Source organism: Prinia subflava, chromosome 2 (assembly GCF_021018805.1).
Source record: "Prinia subflava isolate CZ2003 ecotype Zambia chromosome 2, Cam_Psub_1.2, whole genome shotgun sequence".
Classification (NCBI taxonomy): domain Eukaryota; kingdom Metazoa; phylum Chordata; class Aves; order Passeriformes; family Cisticolidae; genus Prinia; species Prinia subflava.
Genome location: NC_086248.1, coordinates 51972319 through 51997554, shown reverse-complemented (window position 1 = coordinate 51997554; position 25236 = coordinate 51972319). Strand labels below are relative to the sequence as shown.

The 25236-nt window shown below is 36.8% G+C and overlaps 1 protein-coding gene across 4 annotated transcripts in view; it reads right to left on the bottom strand.

Moving 5' to 3' along the window:
- Positions 1-25236, bottom strand: part of NKAIN2 (sodium/potassium transporting ATPase interacting 2) — a 534113-nt gene that overhangs the window by 271740 nt on the left and 237137 nt on the right. For all 4 annotated transcript variants that reach the window (XM_063389933.1, XM_063389930.1, XM_063389932.1 and 1 more), the window contains one exon: positions 24737-24874. In XM_063389933.1, the coding sequence (XP_063246003.1) occupies positions 24737-24874 (138 nt within the window). The remainder of the gene's footprint in view (positions 1-24736; positions 24875-25236) is intronic.

Below are 25236 nucleotides of genomic sequence, written 5' to 3'. Positions count from 1 at the left end.
TAAAAAAAGGAAAAAAAATATACATACAAAGCTCCTAGTACATTGTTATTTATAAGGATATTTTTGGTTTAGTTCAGTTTCATTTTAAATTATATGATGAAAACTGTGCAAATAAAAAAGGAGGGACTCCAAACATCACCTGTGCAGACAGTAACATTCAAATATCAGCCTAACACTATTTCTTTCTAACACTGAATTTACAATTGGTCTTTAATTTTTTTATTTTGTTGTCAGACATGCTGTTGAAATATTTTTTAGTTTGTTTGTAGCTTTGCTGTACTCCAAGGATAATTTTACACTTGTCAGTTGCTTCTGGCATATTTAGAGATTTCTCAGCAGTATGAGATTTCCTGCTTTGTGCTGCTATCCTAAGAAAGATCAGGTAAACCATCTTCAATGTTTTCCCTGTCTTAGTAACCACTTATTTTCTTTTCTTTTTTTTTTTTTTTCCCCCCACAATTATGTCTTCTTATTTTCTTCTTGTAATTTTCTTACGAAAAATCCCAACAATCACCTCCGCCAAAAGCCTACAGTCTTATCTTTAAAGATAAACTTTAAACTTCTGTTTCTCTGTGACAAGTATATGAGAAGTTTCAATGGGTTTACTGACTCATTTTTAAGCTCAAGAACCAGAAACCAAAGTTGCCGTATTTTTGAAGTGACTTCATAAATCAAAAATTTTAAAAAGCAAGCAACCAAACAACAACCTCGGCATCATCTTATTATAATTTTTGGCAGAAATTTCTCCAGCTTTTTCTAAAGACAGCGAAGGTTATTGATTTGAAAGAATTTTTGAACAGCAATGAAATGTTTGCAGTTATTTCAGCTGCAACACTTACTGAGGTCCCAAGCCCTATGTTCTGTTCCTAGAGTGTACAGCTGTAAGTAAAATCATGACTTCACAAATTCATGGAAATCAGAGGATGTAATACCTGCTATATTTATCCTTGAAAGCAAAACTGGATTGCTGTAGACTATGAAGTTCACCATGTTGGGGTTTTCCCCCAGCACTTTTATCCTTTTTCCTTTCACTTTTAGCAGTATTGTCACATATTGGCTAACTTTCCATGGACATTTTAACTAGTTCCACAGCCTGCTCTCTCTGTATCTATGACGGTGGTTTCTACCTTCATAACAGGACCCTTGTGTTTCTTACCACCCACACAAGCATTCACTTGTTTTGTTTAATTTCTTGTTGCCCAGTATTTTCCCTTTTGCCACCCAAATGCATTAATGATAAAACCCGACTCACAGTTCACTGTTTTCAAGAGCTAAAAATCAGAGACATAACGCTGCAATTAGCAAAGTTCTCATTTCTTGATGACCCATGCTGGAGTTGCTGTGGAACCTGTTCACTAGTGTTTACACTCTCTCTGTGTGCATGCCATACGTCACTCCTGCATGTCCATTTGTGTTTCCCCTTTAGCAAGCTCCATGCAGTGCAAAATTTAACAGTACAATTTTTTATGTGACAAGAAAAGTGGAAAAATATTAAGCTGGCACTGCAAACATTTACACAGCATGCTCAGGAATTTCACGCTGTGTCCTAAATGTAGGTCCAAACCTATATAGATTTAAAGAGGACAAATCAAAGATTTCTTGACCATTTCTCTTCTGCAACAGGATCAAACAGCTTCAGTTAACAGCAATAATTGAAGGAATTCTGGGGTCATCATCAGGTAATACCTATAGCATGGGCAAAGATCCTCTACGCTTGTTTGTTATCTAATGCTTTAAACTAGCGTGATAAATTTCATCCTCATTTGAAAATATATGTAAATATAAATTAGCTTCAAGTAAAGTCCATTTGAATTATTGGAACTGAAGTATTCACTAAACATAAGATAGCTGGTGGAACAACATGGAATGTTAAATATTTTACTATAGAAGAATGAACTTTGGGTTTTGGTTTTATTAAATTCAGTGACTGTCTAACAGAAAGTACATATCAAAACTTAATTCCCTTACTAGTGTTTGCAATGATGTTATGAAACTTCTATAAAAACAATAGAATACAAAGAAACAAACAGGAAAGAAAAAAGAAAAAGAAAAACAAATAAAAAATATTAGAAACTTCCTAAAGCAGCAGATAATGCTGGAAGAAAGATGTTATGATTATATCTATATACTTCTTTTTCAGAAATATGACCTAATTTTCTGAGTTTCAAAATGCTGATAATGTGAAATATTTGTGAAGTACTTAGAACCTACAGTATCTAGTGCTGTAAAAATACTATTTTGATCAGATTATATGTGGCAGACAGGCCAAAGTTTGAAATATCCTGTCATGGAAAATTTACATAAATTACTTTTGGAACTAATCCACTCTCCCACCTATTGGCCTAGGATGAGCTACCTGTCAGGTTGTAATGCAGCTGCTAACACAGATGTCAATTACAGTATGCTTGTGGCTGTTCAGAGTACATAAAACCCTCATGACTTAACTTTTAATGCTATCAAGTTGCTTCCTTCCACGGTAACTAAATTCATGTAACAAAAATAAAAAGCAAGTCCTGAACTAAATTCTGCACCTCCAATACCATGAGATTTTTGAAAGGGAGTAAGGTATTGACAAAATAGATACTGGTTATTTTCAGGCTCTAATGCATAATTCCTACAGTTATGCTGCTAATTTGGTGGTGGTGTTGTTATTTCTTTTTTTACCATAGGGAAAGAACCTCTTCTTATCAGTGTTACTTTTAGCCCTTAACTGAATGTACTAGATAAAAATTTGTTGTTAAGTTCCACTGAAAGCAATAGCTTCCCATGTATTTACACCAAGGCTATAATCCAGACAAGGATTTTAAATCCTCATGTCTGCTGGCCTGTGATAACTGTGTCATCTCTTTGTGACAACCTGTATCTGATACAGGCTAGACATTTAATAACGTGTATGGCATCTAACATGTCATCTTGCTAGAAAAGGAGACAAAGCTGTAAAGACGCTTATCTGCAAGCTCCTATTTTTAAGATAATCAATAAACTCTTCCATAATAATTGTACCCCAGCAGGCTTCAAACAGCAGACACTGGACAGAGTCGCAGTGATCCTTCTCTGTTCCCCAGGCAAATGAGGTAAAACTTCAGAGGAGCTCTCCTGCCTTTACAATCACAGAAAGAAGCCAGACAGGGAACATCAGCCTGAGACCTTTCTGCAGTTATGACTAGAAGTCCCTGTGCCGAGCCTCTGTGTGTCACTGCTTTTCTCTTCTGTTCCAGCAGCATCTTTCAGCACGCTGAGGGTGTGCATGGGGTGATGCTCCCACTTCCAGAGTCTTCAGGGAGTTTGACAGTCACAGGAAAACATAACAAAAGCCCAGCCTCACCTAGGGCATGGCCATTAGGTGTTAGGATCTAAACAGGGGATCCCTTTGGCAGCCTGGTATATGCCTGCCATAAAACACAGGTTCCTCCTCATTTGGGTTTGCTCTTGCCTTTGTCTCTGAGATTGCTATGCTCTCTCACTTTTAACTTCTCTTTCCAAGTTACTCGCTAATCCCACCCTCACTGTATTTATACACTCTTTAGCACAACAGAGCACCTTCTTGGTTAGGTCTTAGAATTTACTGCAACAGAAGTGATTAATAATGATATTAACAGGAGCAACTTTACAGACCATACATTTTACTGTGCAATAATTCAAATTCCAGCATTCTGACAAGAAGGCTTAGTTAAACTAAAAGGTGTGAAATTAGTCTGCAATTTACCACAGAACGTATAATTTATTACTCACATAAGTAGGTGATAATGCTCAGAAATGCCTTTTCAAAATTGCAAATGCATAGAAACAAAATTTTGTAAGCTGGACTTATTTTACTTCACAATTAATCAAAAGGTATTTTTGTAAATGTGTTGTACATACTCAAAGTTTGACTCCAACATCGTATTCGACAATTTCTTGAGATGTTGGCTACTAGATACCAAACTTAACAGCAATACTTTGTTCCTCTCTGTAATTCTGGTGAAGATAGTACCCAGTTCTGTTGTTCAGACTGTTTCAGAACTCTCATGAAAGTAAAGCTGCTTTACTTATGTCAAGAACCAATACATTGAACTAAGAATATTTCCACCAAGAATATTCCACAGGAATGTAGGATTTGCTTTCAACTTCAACTAATATTTAAATGCACAGGATTATAATCATCAGATTGTTTTGTCTCTCAGTTTTAAAGTTTCATGCTTACTAAGGTCATTTAAAGGAATACTTCCAGGAAGGGAAGACATAGAGAGCAATGTAAATTATTTGATATGTAGTGTTATAAACGTGAAATGGTTAATTCATGTTCTTATGATAAATTGATAATTTATAAAACTGTATAAAGTTTTATCAGGTAAAAGTTTATGTTTTAAGAGATTTTGCAGCAGATGGTGAAACTGACCACCCTGAAACAGCAGGCGCCTCCATTCAGAAAAGAACAAAAGATTTTTCCGGCACGGCACTGGGAGGGGACCTCCGGAGATAAGCTGGCACCAGCAACTCACACCTTGGGTGCCACCTTCACAGACCATCAAGCAACATCATCGATATCTCGATCATTTATCAACCATAAAGACCTATAGAAATTGGACATTAACATTTGAACTAAGAAAAGAACTCTTTTCTGCTGGACTGGGGAAACTCCTGAATTTGTATAGTTGGTCGGGAAACAATGGGAAATACGGGGAATATTGCCAGGGGCAGAATAAAGTGTATGAAAACCAAGCCCTGAACCGGGCCAATTTGTGAACCGTTGGGGGAGATAGCAGGCTGCCAGAGCCTGTATCTCACGGTTCACCCTTGGCATTTCCCGGGAAAACTCTGCCAAGTGTCTCCGCTGTTGGTGGGTTATCGAAATTCTGTGATTTGATCTTTATTAATAAACCAAATTATTATTTCAATTGGAATATCTGATTGGCATTTATAACATGTAGCATAAATAGTGTGCTCAAAAATTATCAAAAATATTTTTGCAAGATTGACCAGATATATCAGTTTGGTGAGATATCTTCAAAACTCCTGGTACAAGTGCACATCCTCCATAGATCTGAAATCCAAAGTCATCATTATTTTTATGAGGTTTGAAAAGCTCAGTAGGCAAAAAAACCCTCTCACATTGTAAATTTGCATTTAAATTTGAATTTAATTTAAACAGAGATGTTGTTTTTTCCCTTCTGTGTTAGTTCTATATTAAATTCCAGCAGAAATTCTCTTTTCAGTCAATCATATTGTGGATCAGAATTTATAAACATAATTCCCCAAACATGGTCATGCTTATTTTTATACCTAAGTAATACCGTTAACTTCAGTGTTTTGCTGATAAATAAAAAGCTAAAATGTGCATGTAGCTGTATGTAGGATTGATTATTTAGTTGTCTGAATATCTTTGTTCACTTCAGCAAGCATCTCATGACTCTACACAGCTGTTTATTCATATAAAATTAAAGAACAGGTAGTTTAACTACATTAATAAGTAAAAAAAGCACCTTTTAATTAGATATTGTGTTAGCATCAACACTAACCTTTTTATACCTTTAACAGTTTTAGTAGCTTGTCACAATATTCGTGATACTTGCTAAGGACTTGTGAAACTCGTATAACAGTGATATTCTGAACCCATTTCATTAATTTCTATCTTTTAAAATAAAAGATAGAAATTAATATTCAAGTTATGCCTGATATTTTGAGTGCTGCAATTTTTACTGGAGTCAAATTGAGGTCACATATAATTTAGTTACATCAAAACTCTCTTAATTTGATAAAAGCAGAGGTAAATTTTTGGATAAGAGTTTATCTGGAAGGACATATATAGAGAGAAAACTTACAATTGGAGAAGCATTTTAAAACAAGTAGATAGCCAAAATGTAGCTATTTATTGTTTAAGATGTTGTTTATTCCCTGAATTAGTGAAAGGAAAGAAATAGAATTTCAATTACAAGTGTTATCTGTTATGTATATTAAAAGCTTTCCATTTTCACCAGTGACAACCACAGCATACACACAGCCACTGACTAAAAGCCTTTCATAAGGAGTGGATTAATAGCATTTCTACATATGGTAGAAATAAATATTTCATCTATAGCTCAGGAAAACTTCAAATAGTTAAACTGTTAATGATGCCATTCTCCATTCTCTTACCATGCTACTTCTCACAGAAGCTTTACAGCAGGGAAGCCTTAGACAGGTGAGAGTCAGATTTCACTGCAGCATAGCATAATTATTATATGCCTTGGCTTTCTAAATGTCCCCTTGTCATGTGGTTTTCTTGGGTCTGGTAATTAGAAGTATGACTGAAAGCAGCGCAGTCTAGCTTCAAAGGGAGACATAGTAAGACAACTCAGCATGGCTCTCTCATGAGAGATGCACAGAGTCATTTATGTTGGAAAAAACCCTCCAAGATCATTTGGTACAACCTTTGGTCACCATTTTATCAACTAAACCATGGTACTAAGTACCACTTCCAGTTGTGCCTCCAGGGATAGTGACTCCACAAACTCCCTGGGCAGTCTATTCCAATGTTTAACAACCCTTTCAGTGAAGAAATTCCTTCTGACATCCTACTTGAATTTCCTCTGGTGTAGCTTGAGGCCATGTCCTCTTGTCATGTCTCTAATTGTCTGGAAGAAAAGATTGCCCTCCACCTTGCCACAACCACCTCTCAGGGAGTTGTAGAGAGCAATAAGGTCACCCCTGAGCTTCCTTTTCTCCAGGATGAACAAACCCAGTTCTCACAGCTACTCCTCATAGGACTTGTGCTCCAGACCCTTCACCAGCTCTGTTGCCCTTCTCTTGATACACTTCAGCACCTCAATGTTCTTCTTGAAGTGAGGGGCCCACAGTGCTGAGCACAGAGAATCAATCACTTCCCTGGCCACACTGTTCTTGATACAAGCCAAGATGTCATTGGCCTTCTTGGAAAATCTCATACCCAGATCTTATCAAGGTCTTTACCTATCCTGTTATAATCCTGTCCTTAAAGGTATGGGAGTAACTCTTTTCACAAGAGCTGGTGCAAACCTCAACCACCTTGAAAAATCTGAAAAAGGTTTTTAATTTTGGGATAAAAGATCAAAAACAAGTAATGTGATTCCCTGTCTATGCTACACTGATCAGCTAACAAGTCCTAACAGGCAGTAGATATTTGAAGAATATAAATAAGTATATTCTACTAAGCCAATAATTTCCATATATAAGTTCTCAAAAAAACACTGATAAGTGTAAATGCTTCCTAATAAGCGAGTAGAAATAGTTCCAAGTATCAATGAAATGAAATAGCAAACTATGCACAAGCATATTAATGAATATTTCTGGCTGTCTTAACATAGATGTCATTGACATTCAGCACTCAGCACTCACCATGCAGCTTCAAGTAGATTACATAAAAACGATGGAGAGACAGATGATAGATTATTTATTGAGAGTCAAGCCCTACAGGGAGAGGGCTAACATTTCTCTGATTTTTGTATTCCCTCAGGATAAAGGTTACACTGTAAAGAAATGGAAACTCTTCTCCCATTCAACTAATGGCAGGATCCGACTGTGACCACTTCAATAGATTTAAATGAAATGGGAACCAACAAATGTTACAGTAACCTAGTCTAAAACCTCACTCAAAAATCCAAACTCGAACTGGCAAATAATCCCCCACAGGATACTTAACACCAAAGCTGCTTCTCCCCTCCACACCCTGCCCCCCCCAAAATAAAAAACAAAAATCCCAAAAATCCAAACCAAATAAAAAACACTCAAAACAAAAATAACAAAACAAACAAACAAACAAAAACAAACCAGGAAAAAACCCACCAAAACACTAAAAAAGCCAAACAACAATATTCCAATTAGGCATAATGAGATTTCACATTTGAGGTTTGTTTTCAAAGTGTCTTGAGGAAAAAAAGAACCCAAAAAACTAAATCCAAAAAGTGCAAAAAGATAACCAAACAGAAGTCATCAAGAAACTGGCCTTAAGATACAGCACCAGCCCAGCATGTGTAGGAGCAATTCAAAGCCTATAGAGCCTTACATCTTTTTCCATCATACCTCAACTGAACAGTCATTACTGTATTGAGTAATTCTACTTTCCCCTACTAGCCTCCCACCATAGCTAGATTTGAATTATCTTATATAGTATAAAGTAATTCATTGTCAAAACAAATATGTTACCATGTCAAATTTAATTTGTAATAAAATTAGGCTTCAAGCAAAACCAAAACCAAATAAAAAAATGCCAGTGAATGTGAGCTACTTTGCTTCTGTCATGAGGTAAACTCATGGTTCAACTGGCAAACAAATGCAACTTGAAGCATTCCTATCTCCACTCAGATTTCATAGAGAGAGATTGATGAAAGAAAATCCTAACCATTAACATAAATAAATGTGAAATGTACACTACTGATAGTAAAAGCAAATTGCAAAATTTGTTGGGCTAAACTTATATAGCAGCTAGGTGTCAAAGCTGATATGAGATATCTGAGTTAGTGTTCTGAAAGCACAGAAACATACTGAAATATTTTGCCATTCAAATAATAGCAAAATGCTTAGCTACTATTAGGCAATTGATTAAAACTACTGTCTGTCCAACATACTGTTCTCCCAAATGTACCCCAAATTCCCTGGGAGTATGTGACTGAAGCACTCTAGATTTCTGATCACAAGACAATACTTTGCAGCTCATCTCATCAGCAGTGTTTTAGTGACCTGAGGAACAAAAAACCCATTAAAGTCAGAGTCTAATAGTTTGTCTGGAATATATATGTGCAAGTCAAAATTCAGATGTGGAAATGAAGTTGGTTATGTTCAACACGTACACCACCCTATTTGAATTGGACTCGGAGGAAATTAGCAGAGAACAACCCAGCCATAAGAAGCAGTAATTATGCCAAGGATGTAGTCAAACAAACAAGCAAACAAACAAAACCCCAGAACCAACCAAACAAAAAACTGATATGCCATTTGGTTTGTATAGACAGGACTGAATTTCCAAAACACAGCACATGCTGAAAGATGATGAAACACTACTGTACTTTATCATAGGAACTTGTTTTGCTTGGTATGTCCAGCAAGAAAGTTCAACAGAGACAAAAAGGCTGATAAGAGAATTAAAAGAAATCCTCTTTTAGGCACAAAAAGAGTTGAACCTCGAAGGAATAATTTTTACAGATAGGTTAACTAGAGCATAGGTCCATAGGCAGCAGAGCTGTGCAGCTCCATTTCTGAGAATGAGAAGTGAGCAGAGAATTTGTACCACAGAGAAGTCCAGGAGAGCAGAAATGGCAGGATATCTCATTTTTGTGTACATTAAGGAGCACAAGATCCAGAACAATGACCTAAGTTATTGAACAGTGAGGACAGAACATTCATTAAATTTTGCAACTACTTCATAGGGGTTTTCTGTAGAGAAACAGGGCCAAGGGTAATACAGTGTAATTAAGTCCATATTCTATTTATTTGGTTTCAAGACAAGAAGATTTTATGCTGAGGATCACTCTGGTGATACACACTCCTCTAATGCAATAAAAATTAAAACCCCCTCATGTATTTCAATGTGTTTCGGTCCTCATGATTTTCAATGCCAGCACTTACTTGGCAGTTCTGTTTCCCAGATGACAGAAAGGGATAAGTCTGAGAGTCAATTCATCATCTCTCCTACTAGTAGAATGAAGACTAGTTTTATAAGAAAGGCAATATTGTATTTAAAATTCCCAGTAATTATTATGCATGAACATACACAACAGTTTCCCTGACTGAACCGGAACTTTTTTAATTTCTACAGACTGTCAGGGATGTGGTTTGTGCAGGAATCCTCCTACTATGCACATCTTCTAAAGTACAATTGAGTGCAAATCACAGCATATAAGGATCAAAAGTTTTTTACCTCATTCCATTGTCAGTGCCTGTTTTCAGACCTTTTGTGACCATAAATAAAACTGGCCATTTTTAGAATCTGTTATCCTAGAACTCAAATATCAAATGGTAAAAAGTCAGTGTCAATAAAGTCATCAAAGAGACTTCTCACACAGAAACAGCAATGTATTTTAGAAACAGACACATATCACAAAAGGCTGCTTATTTGCACTGTGTCTACACCTATGTGAATTTAACATAGACACTTTCATGAGGGAAAAGCACTGTCAATCACCCTAAGACATGCAGACAAACCCATTAATATTGGTAGTAATTAAATTTGTTACAAGGGTAAATCTCTTAAGACAGAAATAGGATCTAATTTTGCTACAGAATTCAGAGCCTCGATATGAAATAAAAAAATGGCTTAACTAGACAACTTAGAGGTGTAGGGTCCAAAACAGTTGTATCATTTATGTCACTAAAAATTATTTCAAATCTATGAATGAGTATTTCTACAGGACTAAAGACAGGGGAGTGCTTCTTGTTTCACAGAAAGTAGAAGTAGTAACTAGGTAAAACAAAACTCATAAACAAAATCAGTGACAGGCTTGTTTCAACATTAAATTTCAAAAAGGGATTTGCTCTTCAGGCAGATAGAAAATTAAATATGTAACCAGTACCATAGGCTATGAATAACTTGGTTTTTATTCATAACAGAAACATTTTGAAGATTACTTTAGATCTAGACTAAAAAAGCCAAACTGATTAACAGTGAGCTGATAAAATAAATGATGACAATTTAAAATTCATGTTTTTGTTTTCAAATTTATCACCTATTCAAACTATTTAACAAAGGACACATGGCTGTGATGATTTTGCTTGTTTATGCCTTGTTTACATAATGCTATCTTTTATCAAATTTTTTATCCAAGGAGCAACATATATGCTCTTCCAAAAGATGGTGATTTAATAAACTCAAAAAATTCTGTAGATATTTCTAATGAGTTTTCCATTTTTATAGTTGGACAGTAAACCCACCAGCTAAATGTTTAACTTTGTGAGCCATAAATGAAAGCAAAAACACTCTGGTTTCAGAGCACAATCAGCACAGAATCTTTAACTGGCCTACTAGCTGAAAAAAAACCAGCATGAAACCCAAAAGTATTTATGTCTCATTCACCCAAAATTGATACTGAAATCAATGAAAACAGCTGCAGAGCTTAATATAATAAATAAAGAAATTGAAATCTAACAAACAGGATGATTTGAAACAGTTAATAAATTACAGCTAGGAACCAAACTGAGCAGCAGCATTATTGGTAGCTTGAACTGGCATAGGGGGAATCATACCATTTAATTGTAGAACTAAAATATTACTTTACTAGACTTGTTTAGAAGTAAAATTTATATTGATATGCAAAATTCTGTCCTTAGAGGCATTTATAATTCAAATCTTACCTGCTGAGTTCATAGCACATAAAATGCTGCTTCACTATGGTCTAAGCAACATGAATGTATGTAGCATTAACATCTATGCCTAATATACATAAAAACTCATAAAACTGTATGCAAATAAATAGTGCCCTTGACAGCTAAATTATAGAAGTAGGGAGCGTTGAAAATTTTGGAACATGTTTAACAGTGCATTTTACAACTCTACTCATTGTTTATCCTGCCTTTCAGTGTCATTCAGAAAATGTATCTCCATTGGAAATGTTCTCACAGCAACAGGTGAAACTTGAAAGAAGTACTATGCTCTGTTTCTTGTGGAGCTTTGGGAGTTGAAAACCATAATGAAAACATCAAAAATTTTAAAAGGTAAGTACAGATGAGAAGAAAAAAAAATCTCTGAAATTCTGAAATGGAGATTTGTGAGAAGATTTACAAATGATTTTTATTCAGGTTCTTATTCACATGGGAGAAAAGGCCACATTTAGAATACAACTGAAGAAAAGCATCTCCATCTTCTCTCAGAATTGGAAACGGGGATTTGTAAATGAATAGTGTAGTACAGTTTTGTGTGGTTCTCAATGAACCTTTCTTGTACCATAACCTCAGGGTGACAATGAAGCTCACAAAAAAGAATCAGCCACATTTCCTAGGGAAAAAAAAACCTCTTAAAAATATGAGGATGGACTCCAGGTACTGCCAGGTCATTCTGCACAGAGACAACTATATAAGACAACTGTGATGAAAGTCAGCTTCACTCAAATTACTAAGATTGCATAAATCTTAATCAGTTGGCCAGAAGAAGAACTTGGTTTCAGCACAGTAGTGGTAAGCAGTGCTGCTCAGATTCCATTTAATTTAAAGCTAAAACTTCATTTTAGCTACATGCAGTACAATGCCATTTCAAATATACATGTAGAGATTAGCAACTGAATCAAAGTGAAGAGATTAGAGGGAGACATAGAAGTACAGAAGGAGCTGGAATAGAAAGAGGAGCAGCAGCAGAGTTGTTCTCTGATGGTAGCCCACAAGAAGCTCAGAGCCAGGAGCCAGTTGCAAAGGAGAGGCAACACAGAGTGGAGAGAGGAATGCGAGATTTGAGCAGGTAGTTTGGACTAAAGGCAAAGATTCCTCTTCTTTTCTAATGTATATTTCACTGTGCTATAAGCTGTTAGCTAAAATGCATTAATCTCTTGGAAGGAGCACAACAAGGGATATCAGTAGCCATTGCAACAGCCACCGAGTCTGACAAAAGAGTCATCACAAAGCCAGGTTCAGACATCAGCAACTTTTCCCTTGCTGAAAGAATATACCAGCTTTGTCTGGAATAGTTTTTTCAGAGCAGCTGGTATGAAGCTGTGTTTTGGGTTGGTGCTGAAAACATTGTTCATAGTATGAAGGTGTTTTTGTTGTTGCTAAGCAGTGCTTGCAGCCCATCAAGGCCTTTTCTGCCTCTCACCCCACCCCACCAGCAGGGAGGCTGGGAGTGCACAAGAGCTTGGGAGGGGACACAGCCAGGACAGCCAACCCCAGCTGACCTGGGGAACATTCTGTGCCATATGACATCATGCTCAGTATGTAAAGTGTGGGGAAGAGAGAGGAAGAGGGGGATGTTTGGAGTGATGGCATTTTTCTTCCCAAATACTTGTTAGGCAAGATGGAAACTTGCTTTCCTGGGAATGGCTGAGCTCCTGCCTGTCCATGGGCAGCAGCAGATGGATTTATTGCTTTGCTTTGCTTACATGTGCAGATATTTTTTAATCTCCGAAACTCTCTTCATCACAACCTGTGAGTTTTCTCACTTTTACCCTTTCAATTCTCTTTCTCATTCCAGTGGAGGAGAGTGGCTGTATGGGGCATAGCTGACAGCTTGGACAGAGATACTGACCAAAGACTGTTTTTTTGGGTTTTTTTTGGTTTTTTTTGGTTTTTTTTTTTTTTTTTTTTTTTTTTTTTTATGGAAGTATTCCACACTGTTAGGTAGCTGTGATTCCAGTCTTTATTCCTAGACATTATAGAGAGTTTGTGGCACCCCTATGTTTGCTGGATGCACTGGGTAAAACACTGGCTTGTAACTTGAGAAAAATGGATTCACATGATTATCTGTTACAGCATTTCATCTGATAATGAGAAAATGTCTCAGACTTTCAATGTTTCAGCTCCCACATCATAAAGCAGTGTGGGGGAATACTTCCCTACTCCAGTAGCGTGACACAGGGACAGAGACATTAAAAGCTATGAGGTGGTTAGATATCTCCATGAATACACACAAAAGAGAAAAAGATAGAATTATGACCTTTTTAGACAAGTGAATGTCAACATAATTGATGTGTACCTACTAGAAAAAAAATAATGTGGAAATTCACAGTAACAAATGCAGGCGTAAGTCTGGGAAATGCAAGGAAACCTGATTACGCTAGATAAAGAGGAATATTCAGCCCTGAACTACAGAGGTCATCTCAGAGCAGTGAAAACATTGCCTTACCCTTGCTTGATTTTTAATTATGTCTAGCTGGCCAGGGCTGTTGGGTGCTTAAGAGAATTTTAATGCTTTCCACTGCAGTTTAGGTAGAGGTAGCAAACTCCATGGATTTCATCTCTAATCCATTCCTCTATCTATCTCTTTAAAGACTTCATCAGCTAAGTCATTCTCCATGCTCTTCGCACTATTTCAACTAAGTGTCAGTTAGACATTAGTTTAACAGAAAGGCTTGCTAGTTCTTCTAAAGAGAAAAAGAACAATCAAAGAAATGAAGCACAGACCTCATTGTAGAATAAAATCCACTCATTATTATGTGACAAAACAGAAGATCTATTCTAAAGAAACAAAATGAAATGCAGAGGAACTTCATGTTTTGAACTTTCCACGGTGACCTCTCTGGTTTGAATACAAATAAAATACAATATTCGTTATACATTATTTTCAGTTCTACATGGAGCTTTACTCCTCAGTGGTGACTCCCTGGAAACCCATCTTCCTTTTCTGTGGAATGGGAGAGGGAGAGCCATTTTGAATGGCTGCTTTTCAAATGTGAATACAATTCACTGAAAGGGGATAAAAGCTCTAGGAAAGGATGAATGTAGCTGAATTCTACATCAGTCAAACCTGTCATGAGACTAGTAAGTGTGGATTTAAATTAAAAGTATCAGCCATTTGCCTGCACTGAACAGGTTCTGCATAAACTTTCCTGGGAACTGAAGCTGCACTTAATTATATGATGCAAATTACAATCTTTCATCTTCTAATAATCAACATTTTAATGACTTTAAGAAACAGCATTAGCTAAGTGTCTGTAAAAGGATTTTTTTATATATATATAATGGAAAACTTAAAAAAAACCACTGAAAATTAGTGAAAATCCATGTCAGTCTGAAAGAAAACAAAACTCCATGCAGAACTGTTAAAGTAAATTCTGTACTGGAGTCTTGTCCAGAGTGTCTTTAATCATATTTTTCGAAAATGTATCAAATTAATTTTCAGCAATCAGTGGCTCTAAGAACCTAATAGATTTCATGCTCAAATAAGTGAGAAGAGTATATTGTGTTTTTAAAAAGCTTGCTTTTTAAAAAGCCTCTTGGAGTCTGGCAGTTTCTCTTTTGCTCTTTAGAAATCTGTTTTTTGACAGCAGGGAGAAAATTCTGCAGAAGTAATGTCCTACAAAAACTTAGAGGAATTAGAGACTAAGGAGTGCTTATCTGGGATCACTTTCTTTTCATGTCTTGACTAGTTCTCTCATCAGCAGGGGTTTTGTGTTTTGGTTTTTTTTTTCCCATTGTGCTTTCCTAGGGCTGGCAGATTAACTGTCTGAGTATTCTCTAATCTTGAAAGAATTTTTTACACTTTTTAAAGAAGATACTGATGGTGGAGGGTTAAAAATATAATTTCTGTATAAGTTAACCACGGGGTTAAGTTGAGGTATGTGTGAGGGGAGGAAGGTAGAGAACGCACAACTGGAACTTGACACAGCTCGGCTTTGGAACAAGCGTCAGCTTCTGCAACCAGCTCCATGCCATTGTAATGACCGAATCAAATGTGACTGCAACTCGGGATAATTGAGAAGCATTGTTTTAACCAAATCAAGTGTGGATCAGGGTAGAAGCGTAGGTATGATTTAAGATAGTAACTAAGGAATAGGATAATCAGTATCTAGGGGTGGAGGTTAGTTAACATGTGTATAATTTAAACTATAAAAATCACAAATCGACTCTGTATTCTTGGGCACAAGATTTGGGCACTGTATGCCCCTGTGTCCCGCGCGCTCAAATAAAGAACCGCATATGATCGCCTTCGTGTGGTTATATGTTTTCCTACGCTAACAATACAATACATAATTTTACATAATTTCCTTTAGATTAATTATTTGTACCCTCAATACCTCACACCTAAATAAGTCCCAGTGATGAGAGCTGATGAAAGTAGACAAACTTCACCCAGACAATTACAGGGAAAAAAAAATATTCTATCCTAAAGAATATGAAAAGTATAAAATCATGAGCCAAAAAAGGATAGAAAATGCAGAGAAATTTACTGTAGACTATCTTGTTTCATCTACTTCTATATAGTCAAGACAGATGCATTTTGTATAATATTATACTGGAAGTGATTTCTGAACATATTTATTCAAGGCTTAGCTGAATCTCCAGGGCTTAAGAATTTGAAATCCATTGAGATGTCTTGCAAGTTATCAAACTATATTTAAAAGGAGGGGTCAAAAGCCCAGGGTCTTCAAATCTTAGACCAACTTTCTGGAATGATTATCAGGTAAAGAAACAAGACCATTTGTTATAAACTTGTATTTAATACTCCACCAATAAACTAACTGATAAGCAATCAGAAAAAAAAATTACTTGTTGAACACTGGAATACTTAAGCTTTTGTTTGATCAAGTTCTGTACATGTGTTAGCCATTACACTCAAAATCTGGATTAGTGCTATGACACTGACTGGCCAGCTATTCATGAACTTCTACTCCCTTCACATTCCCACTCCTACCCTAAGGCAGGCTAGATTCAGTTACAAAAGTAAACTGCTGAGCCTGTCCTTTTAAATATAAATTAAAGTACATTTGAATCCACAGCATACTGAAATCTAGTCTTTTAACACAACAGCAGCAAAAGCACTCTATTAAGCAGCATACCTCCCTGTGAATCAAAATCCCTTTCAGCATATGTTGTTCAAAGTCCAAAGGGCAGTCTTCTACTTACACCCCTACTGATTTTTCACAGCATCTCCCAGAAGTGAGCAAAATCCTCCAATAAAATAACAGTCAGCCAAGTTTACAAAGGTCATTTGTACGGAGGTAGCATCAGTAGTAAAGGACAGACTATAAAAAGAATCCCAAACTCTACTCTTCCTTGGCATCCAAATTGCAACACTAATCTTTCATGAGAATTTTTTTTATGAGAAAAAAGTTGCAATAACATGCTCTTGTTCCAGGTATTTCTGAACATGGAAATATTTCAGAAAACAGTGACAAGACCTGAGAAAGGACTACTGAAAAGATGACCAGAATAAAGGATGTTTTTTAAGAAGAACTTTGACAAACAGCAAGCATTCCTCAACCAAAATATTACAGATAAATTTTGGAAAATGCTAACATATTGAATACTTATCATGGAAAATGCTAAGGAGAATTCATGCTTCTATTCATGCCATGGAAAGCCTTTCAAGAAAATGCTCCTATGCAGAAACTAGTATACCATAAAATACCAATGCTTCTTTAATGTCAATTTATCTGCCACAACAAATGAATGAATGAATGAATGAATGAATGAATGAATGAAACAAAGTGAATTCAGGGCTAGGGTGGATTCTCCAGCACTTGTGAGAGTCTTAATGAATGTCATAGAGTTCTACTAGTGTCCCAAACAGGTTTCTGCTCGGTTTATTGGTGGTGCTGTTTTAAGTTTTCTAAAGTCTGTATTTTTTCTTTGTCCTCATCCTCTGGGTCACACAAAATTGCACTTTGAAGTGTTTATTTACTTCAATGCAATCCTATGTTGCATTATAGTTTTAGCAACTTTATTTCTTTATTTACTTCATCAGCCATAACCCTTCACAGAAATGTTTATTATAGTTAACTATCTCTACCAACTAGCTATACGAGTGTGTTGTTTCTCCCTTGCTTTGTCTCCTCTTTAATATGGGAGTTTATAGGGATCCTAAAGCAATATTCTATTTCCTCATCCCTGAAAGTGTTCAGAGAAAACATGGAAACATGATTTTTAAGGGAGATGGTTTAGTGGTGGGTCTGGCCATGTTAGGTTAATGGTTGGACTCAATGATAATAGAGATGGTTTCCAATCTTACTGATTCTATCATTCATAGGTTTCTCACCAAGATAAGGATCAGCAAAAAATGTTTGTTTCTTGATATTTCCTGAGGCACAGTGACCACTAATATTTTAGTCACTTCTGTTTTTAAAACTTATCTGATTTTCTTTTATCTGAAGGAAAACTATTTACATAACTAATTTTTAATCCACAGCCCCACTAATAAAACAAGTGAGCATTGAGGAACTATTTTGTTAAAATTTCACCTAAGCATCTGTTCTACTTAGATGTAGGCAGAGCTTTCCATAATGGCCACACTGGGGGTTGCTATCACCTCCTTCATCTTGCATCATTTGTATTTTCTGTATCTTTTTCAAAATGTAATGGCAGTGTGTTTACAATACAGCAACTTGAAACTAATGGATGACAACCTCCACTTTTCCTTCCCAGTGTAAGAACATCTTAATACACATGCAGTTCTCAAATAAAACAGCTGTTCTGTCCTCCCTGTTTAAGACACACATGAAGTTTAATTCCTAGAATTCTACTTAATCTGAGGAAATTATTATTCAGTCACCATTATCTTTAATTGCTTATACCTGAGATACCTCTCTTGTTGGTTTTAACTCTTCCATTGGGTAGGTGTACATCTGGATTACTCCTGACATTTTAGTAATTACCTAAGTTTTCACTGACAAAGATTTTACTAACTGTGGTCACCCACTTCTTTGTTGATCTGGCTTGTGAGTACTAAAATATACATCACCTTCCATCACACTATTTTCAACTTGAGTGAAACAAATAAATCCTGGAAATTTTTACACTGAGAACAGTATGAATGATGAAAAATGTTTCATACAAGTACTATTTCCAGTTTTAAGTGGATTTACTGCAGTCTTGATTGGCTTGCTTTCTAGATCACATGCAGCAAAGATTTTAGTAAACAGAGTGACAGAATATCCTAAAACATAATCATTCTGTTCCTGGTATTAGTGATAGTTGCAGGAAATAAGTTCTTTTCTTTCAAGTGCATTTTTGCCAGAAATACAAGTCTAAGGGGCTTGTCTCTGAAATATGGTAGATATAGTAGCTAACTGTTTTGTTACTCAAATTACAAAGAAAATTACCAGAAAATTATGTGATTATTAGAAATCGTTCATTCATTAACTGTGGATGCATGGCTGGAAAATCAGGGATGTGAACAATCCTGTTCTTAGCCTAAGGGATGAGTAGAAGCTGAAACGTCCTTGAACCATTCCTTAGGTGGGATAAGGAGGAAGTAAAGTTTGGAGCAATAGCTGTAACAGGATGCTAGACAGGATGCACTGACCATAAGTTGGAGAAGGCTCACAGCATCCAGCCGTGTGGACAGAGCTTCTAAGCCAATCATGTGTACTGCAAGGACACTGAACACTACGGTTTAACCAATGATGTTCAGAGTTATGTGCATGGTATGCTTAGCACAGTATAAATGTAAGCCAAATAGCTGAATAAACGAGCAAGATTCTTTAACTCATATTGAGTGCTGTCTTGACTTTGGCTGATCCCTGGCAACAATTAACTAAATACATTGAAATACAGAACTGAATATATAGGCATGAACACATAAACAAATGACAGAGATAGGGGTGCTTAATGCATTCATTCCCTCTGTCTTCAACGTGGAGGATGGACCACGAGGGTCTCAGTGCCCTGAGCTGGAAGATCATGACTGTGAGAATGATCAACTCCCTACAAATCTATGGGACCTGAAAGATTCATCCAGATTCTTCAAAGAGCTAGCCGATGGGCACTGCAAAGCCTCTCTTGATGATTTTTGAGTCATCCTGGGAATCCAGAGAGGTTGGCTTCCAGTTGACTAGAAGGTAGCTAACATTGTCACAATTTTCAAGAGGGCAAGAAGGAGGACCTGGAAACTACACAACTCTTAGTCTCATTTCAGTGTCTGGTAAAATCACGGAAAATATTATTCTATATTAAATATATCAAAAAATGCCTGGAGGACAACACAGTCATCATTCACAGCCAGCATGGCTTCATGAGGGGAAAATCCTGCTTGTCAAACCTGATTTCTTTCTACAAATGTGGAACTGACCTCGATGATCTAAAAAAGCAAGGAAATGTATTCTTTTTGGACTTGAGCAAAGTTTTTGGTACTGTTTCGCACAGCAACCTTCTGGACAAAACATCTCAGCAGCTGGATAACTGTGTTGTGTGATGGGTGAGCAACACACTCATGAGTTGGGCACAACGGATTATAGTGAATGGGGTGACATCAGGCTGGTGTCCTGTCACTAGTGGGGTTCCACAGGGCTCCATTCACAGCCCTGTGCTCTTCAACATATTCATTTATGACTTGGATGAAGGACTCAAAGGAACACTAAGTTTCCCAAGGACACCAAACTGGAAGGAGCCATCGACTCCCTTAAGGGCAGAGAGGCCCTCTAGAGAGACAAAGTAGAGGGCTGGGCAATCACCAGCCATATGAAGTTTGACAAGGGCAAGTGCTGGATTCTGCACTTGGGATAAAGTGACCCTGGCTGTGTTTACAGACTGGGGAGTGAGGGGCTGGAGAGCAGCCCCATGCAAAAGGACCTGGAGGTCCTGGTCAATGGCAAGTTGAACATGAGTCAGCAGTGCCCTGGCAGCCAGGAGGGCCAACCCTGTCCTGAGGTGCATCAGGCACAGCATGGCCAGCCAGGCAAGGGAGGGGATTGTCCTGCTCTGCTCTGAGCTGGGGCAGCCTCACCTTGAATATTGTGTGCAGTTATGGGCTTTTAAAGAATATCCAAAGGAGTGACATGAGGATGAGGAAGGATCTGGAGTCCCTTACGAAGAGGGGCTGAAGTAATTTCATTTGTTCAGCCTAGAAAAGAAGAAACTGAGGAGAGACCTAATTTCTGTCTTCAATATCCTCACAGGAGGAAGTGGAGGGATATGCACTGATCTCTTCTCTCTGATGACCAGTGACAGGACTGAGGAAATGGCATAAAGATGACACAAGGGAATTTTAGGCTGGATATCAGAAAAAGTTTTTTCACCCAAAGGGTGGCTGGGCACTGGAACAGGCTCCCCAGGGAAGTGGTCAGAGCACCAAGCCTGTCTGAGTTCAGGAAAGGTTTGGACAATGCTCTCAGTCACAGAGTGTGAGTCTTGGAGTGTCTTGTGCAGCGCCAGAAGTTGAACCCAATGATCCTGATGAGTTCCTTCCAACTCAGCACATTCTATAGTTCTACGATTCTATGAACTACAGAAGAAACATTCCCTTTCATTATTATCCATAACAAACTACTAAATCAAGGAAGAAACTGAAGAATGTTATTATGTGTGCTTGAACAAACTTGAACAAACAAATCATCTTTCCAAATGGCACAGTTTGAAACAGAATGAGTATCTTGATTCACAGCCTCCTGTGACAGTAACCAGACAGAGCTACTACTGAAATGTTCAAGGTCATTTACTTAATTGTACTTATAATAATATTGGGCATTAGCTCAAAATAATTATGCAGAAAATTATTGCTTATGTTCCCAAATTATCATTTGCTCTGAAAAGTTGTGTAGAGCAGAGAAGTAATTTCTGTGTCTGTGTGCCTCCTTCTATAAATAAATGTCTACATTTCAGTTGCAATATAGTAAATCATCACATAAGTACAATTAAGCAGAAGCACTGAATGGTTTGTCTCAGTATGGAAAAATACTTCCTGATAAAACCTTTTACAGAAAGCAGTTTCAAGCAGGAGTCTAACTTCACAGACTTCCAAACTTTGTGTCTTGCAGGCTGACAAGAATGCACAGCGACCATTCTATTTTATTTCATCATCCTTTTTATTAAATGGGTTTACATATGATTTTTCCCCCTAAAAGCCATAAAGAAAGCAGAAGTAAAATAAGAGGAAAAACTTGTTTACTGTGCAGGTGAACAAGCACTAGAACAATCTGCCCAGAGAGGTTGTAGAGTCTCCCTCACTGGAGATATTCAAGAACCATCTGGATGCAATCCTGTGCCATGTGCTCTAGGCACATGAGCAGGGGAGTTGGACCACATGATCCACTGTGGCCCCTTCTAACCTTACTCATTTTGTGATTCTGCGAAAATATATTTTTTAACAATTTCTGTACTGAGCTTGAGTACACACACTTTCTTATTATAAATAAAACCATTATCTGGAAGATAAATCAAATTATGTCAATAAGGTATATTAATGCCAGAACTCACTTATTAAAAATGTTAAGCATAAGAATCATTTTGTTCAAAATAACTGCTTTATCTGAAAAAAAACCCCTGTTTTATCTGAAAATTGGTTCTCTTAACAAGATTTGAAGTCTTCTGAAATGTTTTCTCACCAAAAATCTTGGCCAAATCATTCACCATACGGAGACTGTCTTACTGTCTTTAAAATTCAGAAAGGTAGCTCAGAGGCTTTACAATTTCCCATGGCATGATTACAGTTGTTGGATGGTATCCTGGTATGTACATATGGGAGATGAACTGCTGCGCATTTTCATGTACTACTATAAACATTTTTTAAAAAAGAAGATAATAAATTTCAATCTACAACAGAAATACTACAAACCTGGATTGGCAGAGTCAGGGCTACTTGTCATATAAGACATTAAGTAGATCCCACTAGGTGTTTTGACTGATTGACCATGTCTAGTCTTTAAAAATACATAGATTAACTCAACTGTACTCTCTGGGACCTACATGTTAAGTAATGTACTACTAATAATCTATCCTTTTCTCCCAGATTTGATGTGACCAGGTATAAGTTTGGAAGGGACCTTTAAAAATCCTTTAGTCGCCTGCCACGGGCATAGATATTTTTCTCTAGATTAGATTTTTCAAAGTCTTATCCAACATGGCCTTGAACACTTCCAAGGATGGGGTGTACACAAATGCTCTGGCTAATCTATTCCCGTGTTTTGCCATCCTCACTGTAAACATTTCCTTCCTTATGTTCAATGTAACCCTGCCTTATTTCAGTTTAAACATATTCTTCTTTCTGTCAGTACAGGCCCTGGTAAAAAGGCCTTCTCTATCTTTCTTATAAGTCCCCTTTATATATTGAAAGGCTACAATAAGGTTTGCCCAGAGCTTTCCCTTCTCCAGGCTGAACAATTCCAACTCTCTCAGCCTGTCTCCAGAGGAGAGATGTTCTACCTCATGGACTGTTTCATGGCCCTCCTCTGGACCTGCTCTGACAGGTCCATGTCTTTCTTGTACTGTGGGCCACAGAGCTCCTCTGTTGATCCAACTAAATAAAAGATGAAATTTTTATCACTGTCTTCTTATTCATTCTGTGATAACTGGCACATTCAGGTGTCTTTTATAAACTCTGAGCAAGACAGTTCAATCTTAGATTGGTTCTATCCAAATCAATGAGATGATGCAGAGAGGAAAACTCACAAAGCCAGATGGGCTACACAGTTGGGGTGAGCTCTACAAAGGATGTGTGTGAAAATTAGTTAGAATTGCACAATCCATATCATTCAGAAACTCATGTGAACGCACTCAATTTATAAAGCTGCTGTTCTTCCCCATTCACAATGCACCTATCATAGTAGCTGGTCATTTAAATCCAACTTTTTGTTTAGCTCAGCAATGGATTTTATGCTCATGCTTTGTTTTATGCCAGAGAATAGTATTGGGATGAAACATTTAACCCTTTAACAGATGCTTGAATTTTGCATTTTTATTTTCAAGTAGTTTTTACTGATCAAAGTATCAGAAATTAAAGAAAACTCCAGTTCATATGGCTCCCACTGTTGTAAGTTAAAGAAAAACTAAATATTCAAGACTTTCAACATACTTTACAATGTTGATACCTTCTGGAATATATTAAATTATGTACATGCATAAAGGCATTGGACATGTGGATACAAATTTTCTGCATATAGGAGATCACAGAGACAGAAACAGACACAAATGTAAATGTATTTCTAGCATCACAGTAATGCAATAGGGATGGTAGCATGGGTAAAAGCAAAATGTTTCTATATTCTGAGTGACTACTGGTATATGCGGGAACAGTTAAGGGACACTTTGCAGAAGAGGGTACAGATTCAGTGGAGTTAACAGAGACAAGGGGTAATGGCTTTAAATTGGAAGAATAAACAGAGTAGGTTTAGATTAGATATTAAGAAATCTTCACTGTGAGGCTGGTAAGACACTAGAACACGTTGTCCAGAGAAGCTGTGGATGCCCCATCCCTGGAAGGTTTCAAGACCAGGTTGGAACAGAGTTTAAAGCAATCTGGTTGCTTTAAACCTACTGAAAGGTTCCCCCTGCCAGGCTGGAACTAGGTGATCTTTAAGCTTACTTTCAATGCAAACCATTCTACCATTTTAAGATCCCCTTGTTTTCATCTGACATGAAAATATATTTGTGTAGGGGCAAATTTTTCAGCTCCTGTCTCTGAAATGTATGCAAGCTTTACATGAATTAATAGTCAATTTTGACAGTAATATTGTTATGAAAATCTAGCAAAAGGTATTCTGAATGATGTTTTTCAGAGTTGCTGTTATTCTTTCTTTGTAGAAGTACAAATGGCAAAAACTCCACAAACCCAGAGTATGAAATGAGGACTTAATGAATACTGCATTGTGCCAGAGAGTACAAATGTACTAAGTCTGTGTATAAGGGGTAGCTGAATAAGAAAAGAAATGGATTAAAAATATTAATTAAGGTCCAAATCTTTTTTTCATACTGGAGCCTTCAGTCCATTCTTTCTAACCCTATCATCATAGTTTCAGGTTGGATTATAAATTCTAGGAGGCATGTCTATAACAGATAAGCACTCTAGCAACAGCAGGTAATAACGAGTAACTATAATGAATCATGCCTCTGTTGGGGAGATCCAATGTAACTAGGAAAGTTATGGCTAACATTTAGACTAGTTCTAAATTCCCCTAATACTAAAGATGTTTTAATTCCTTAAGCTGACTCCACTTGAAAGTTCATATTGTCATGCAGTTAATGATCATATTGACTTTTAACTTTTGGAGACTGTCACCAGTTGATTATTGCAGGTATCCCAAAAGCACAGTAAGAAAATGCAAAATGTTACAGAAGAAAATTAAACCAAGATAAGATTTCTATTTGCTTTATGAGCGATGCAGTTTGGAGCACTTTCCTGTTTGGTTTTTTTCAACATGCACATCAAAGTAAGTAAATGAAATTAAATACTCACTCCTGTTATGTAACGAGGTCTATACTGGATGGTTCCAAATAAGCCAAGTATGACTATAATAATGTGTATAAAATTTGCGAGGATGGGTGCCCACTGATAACCAAGGAAGTCAAATATCTGCCTCTCGAGCACAGAAACCTATGATTAAAAAGCAAAAGCATAAATTGATTAGAACAAACCAGAAAACATATATGAATGTATTTTCCCTTCCCATATCCAAGACAATTGCTCTGAAACAATTGTTTCAAGTATGTAAAAAACACACTTGTCATCAGTAAAATGAGTTTGAAATATTTCAATGTCTTGTTTTAATGAAAGCTGCACTTCTGACTGGTTACTGAGTTATATTCTACCAAGATACAAAAATGTTGACTCGAATGGTATGTTTGCAGGAGGAGAAACACAAATCACTTTGTTATATACACCAGCAAATGCTATAATGTTTTAGGGTATCTGAAACTACATGATAGGTTTATGACATCTTCTCAGCTACATTATTT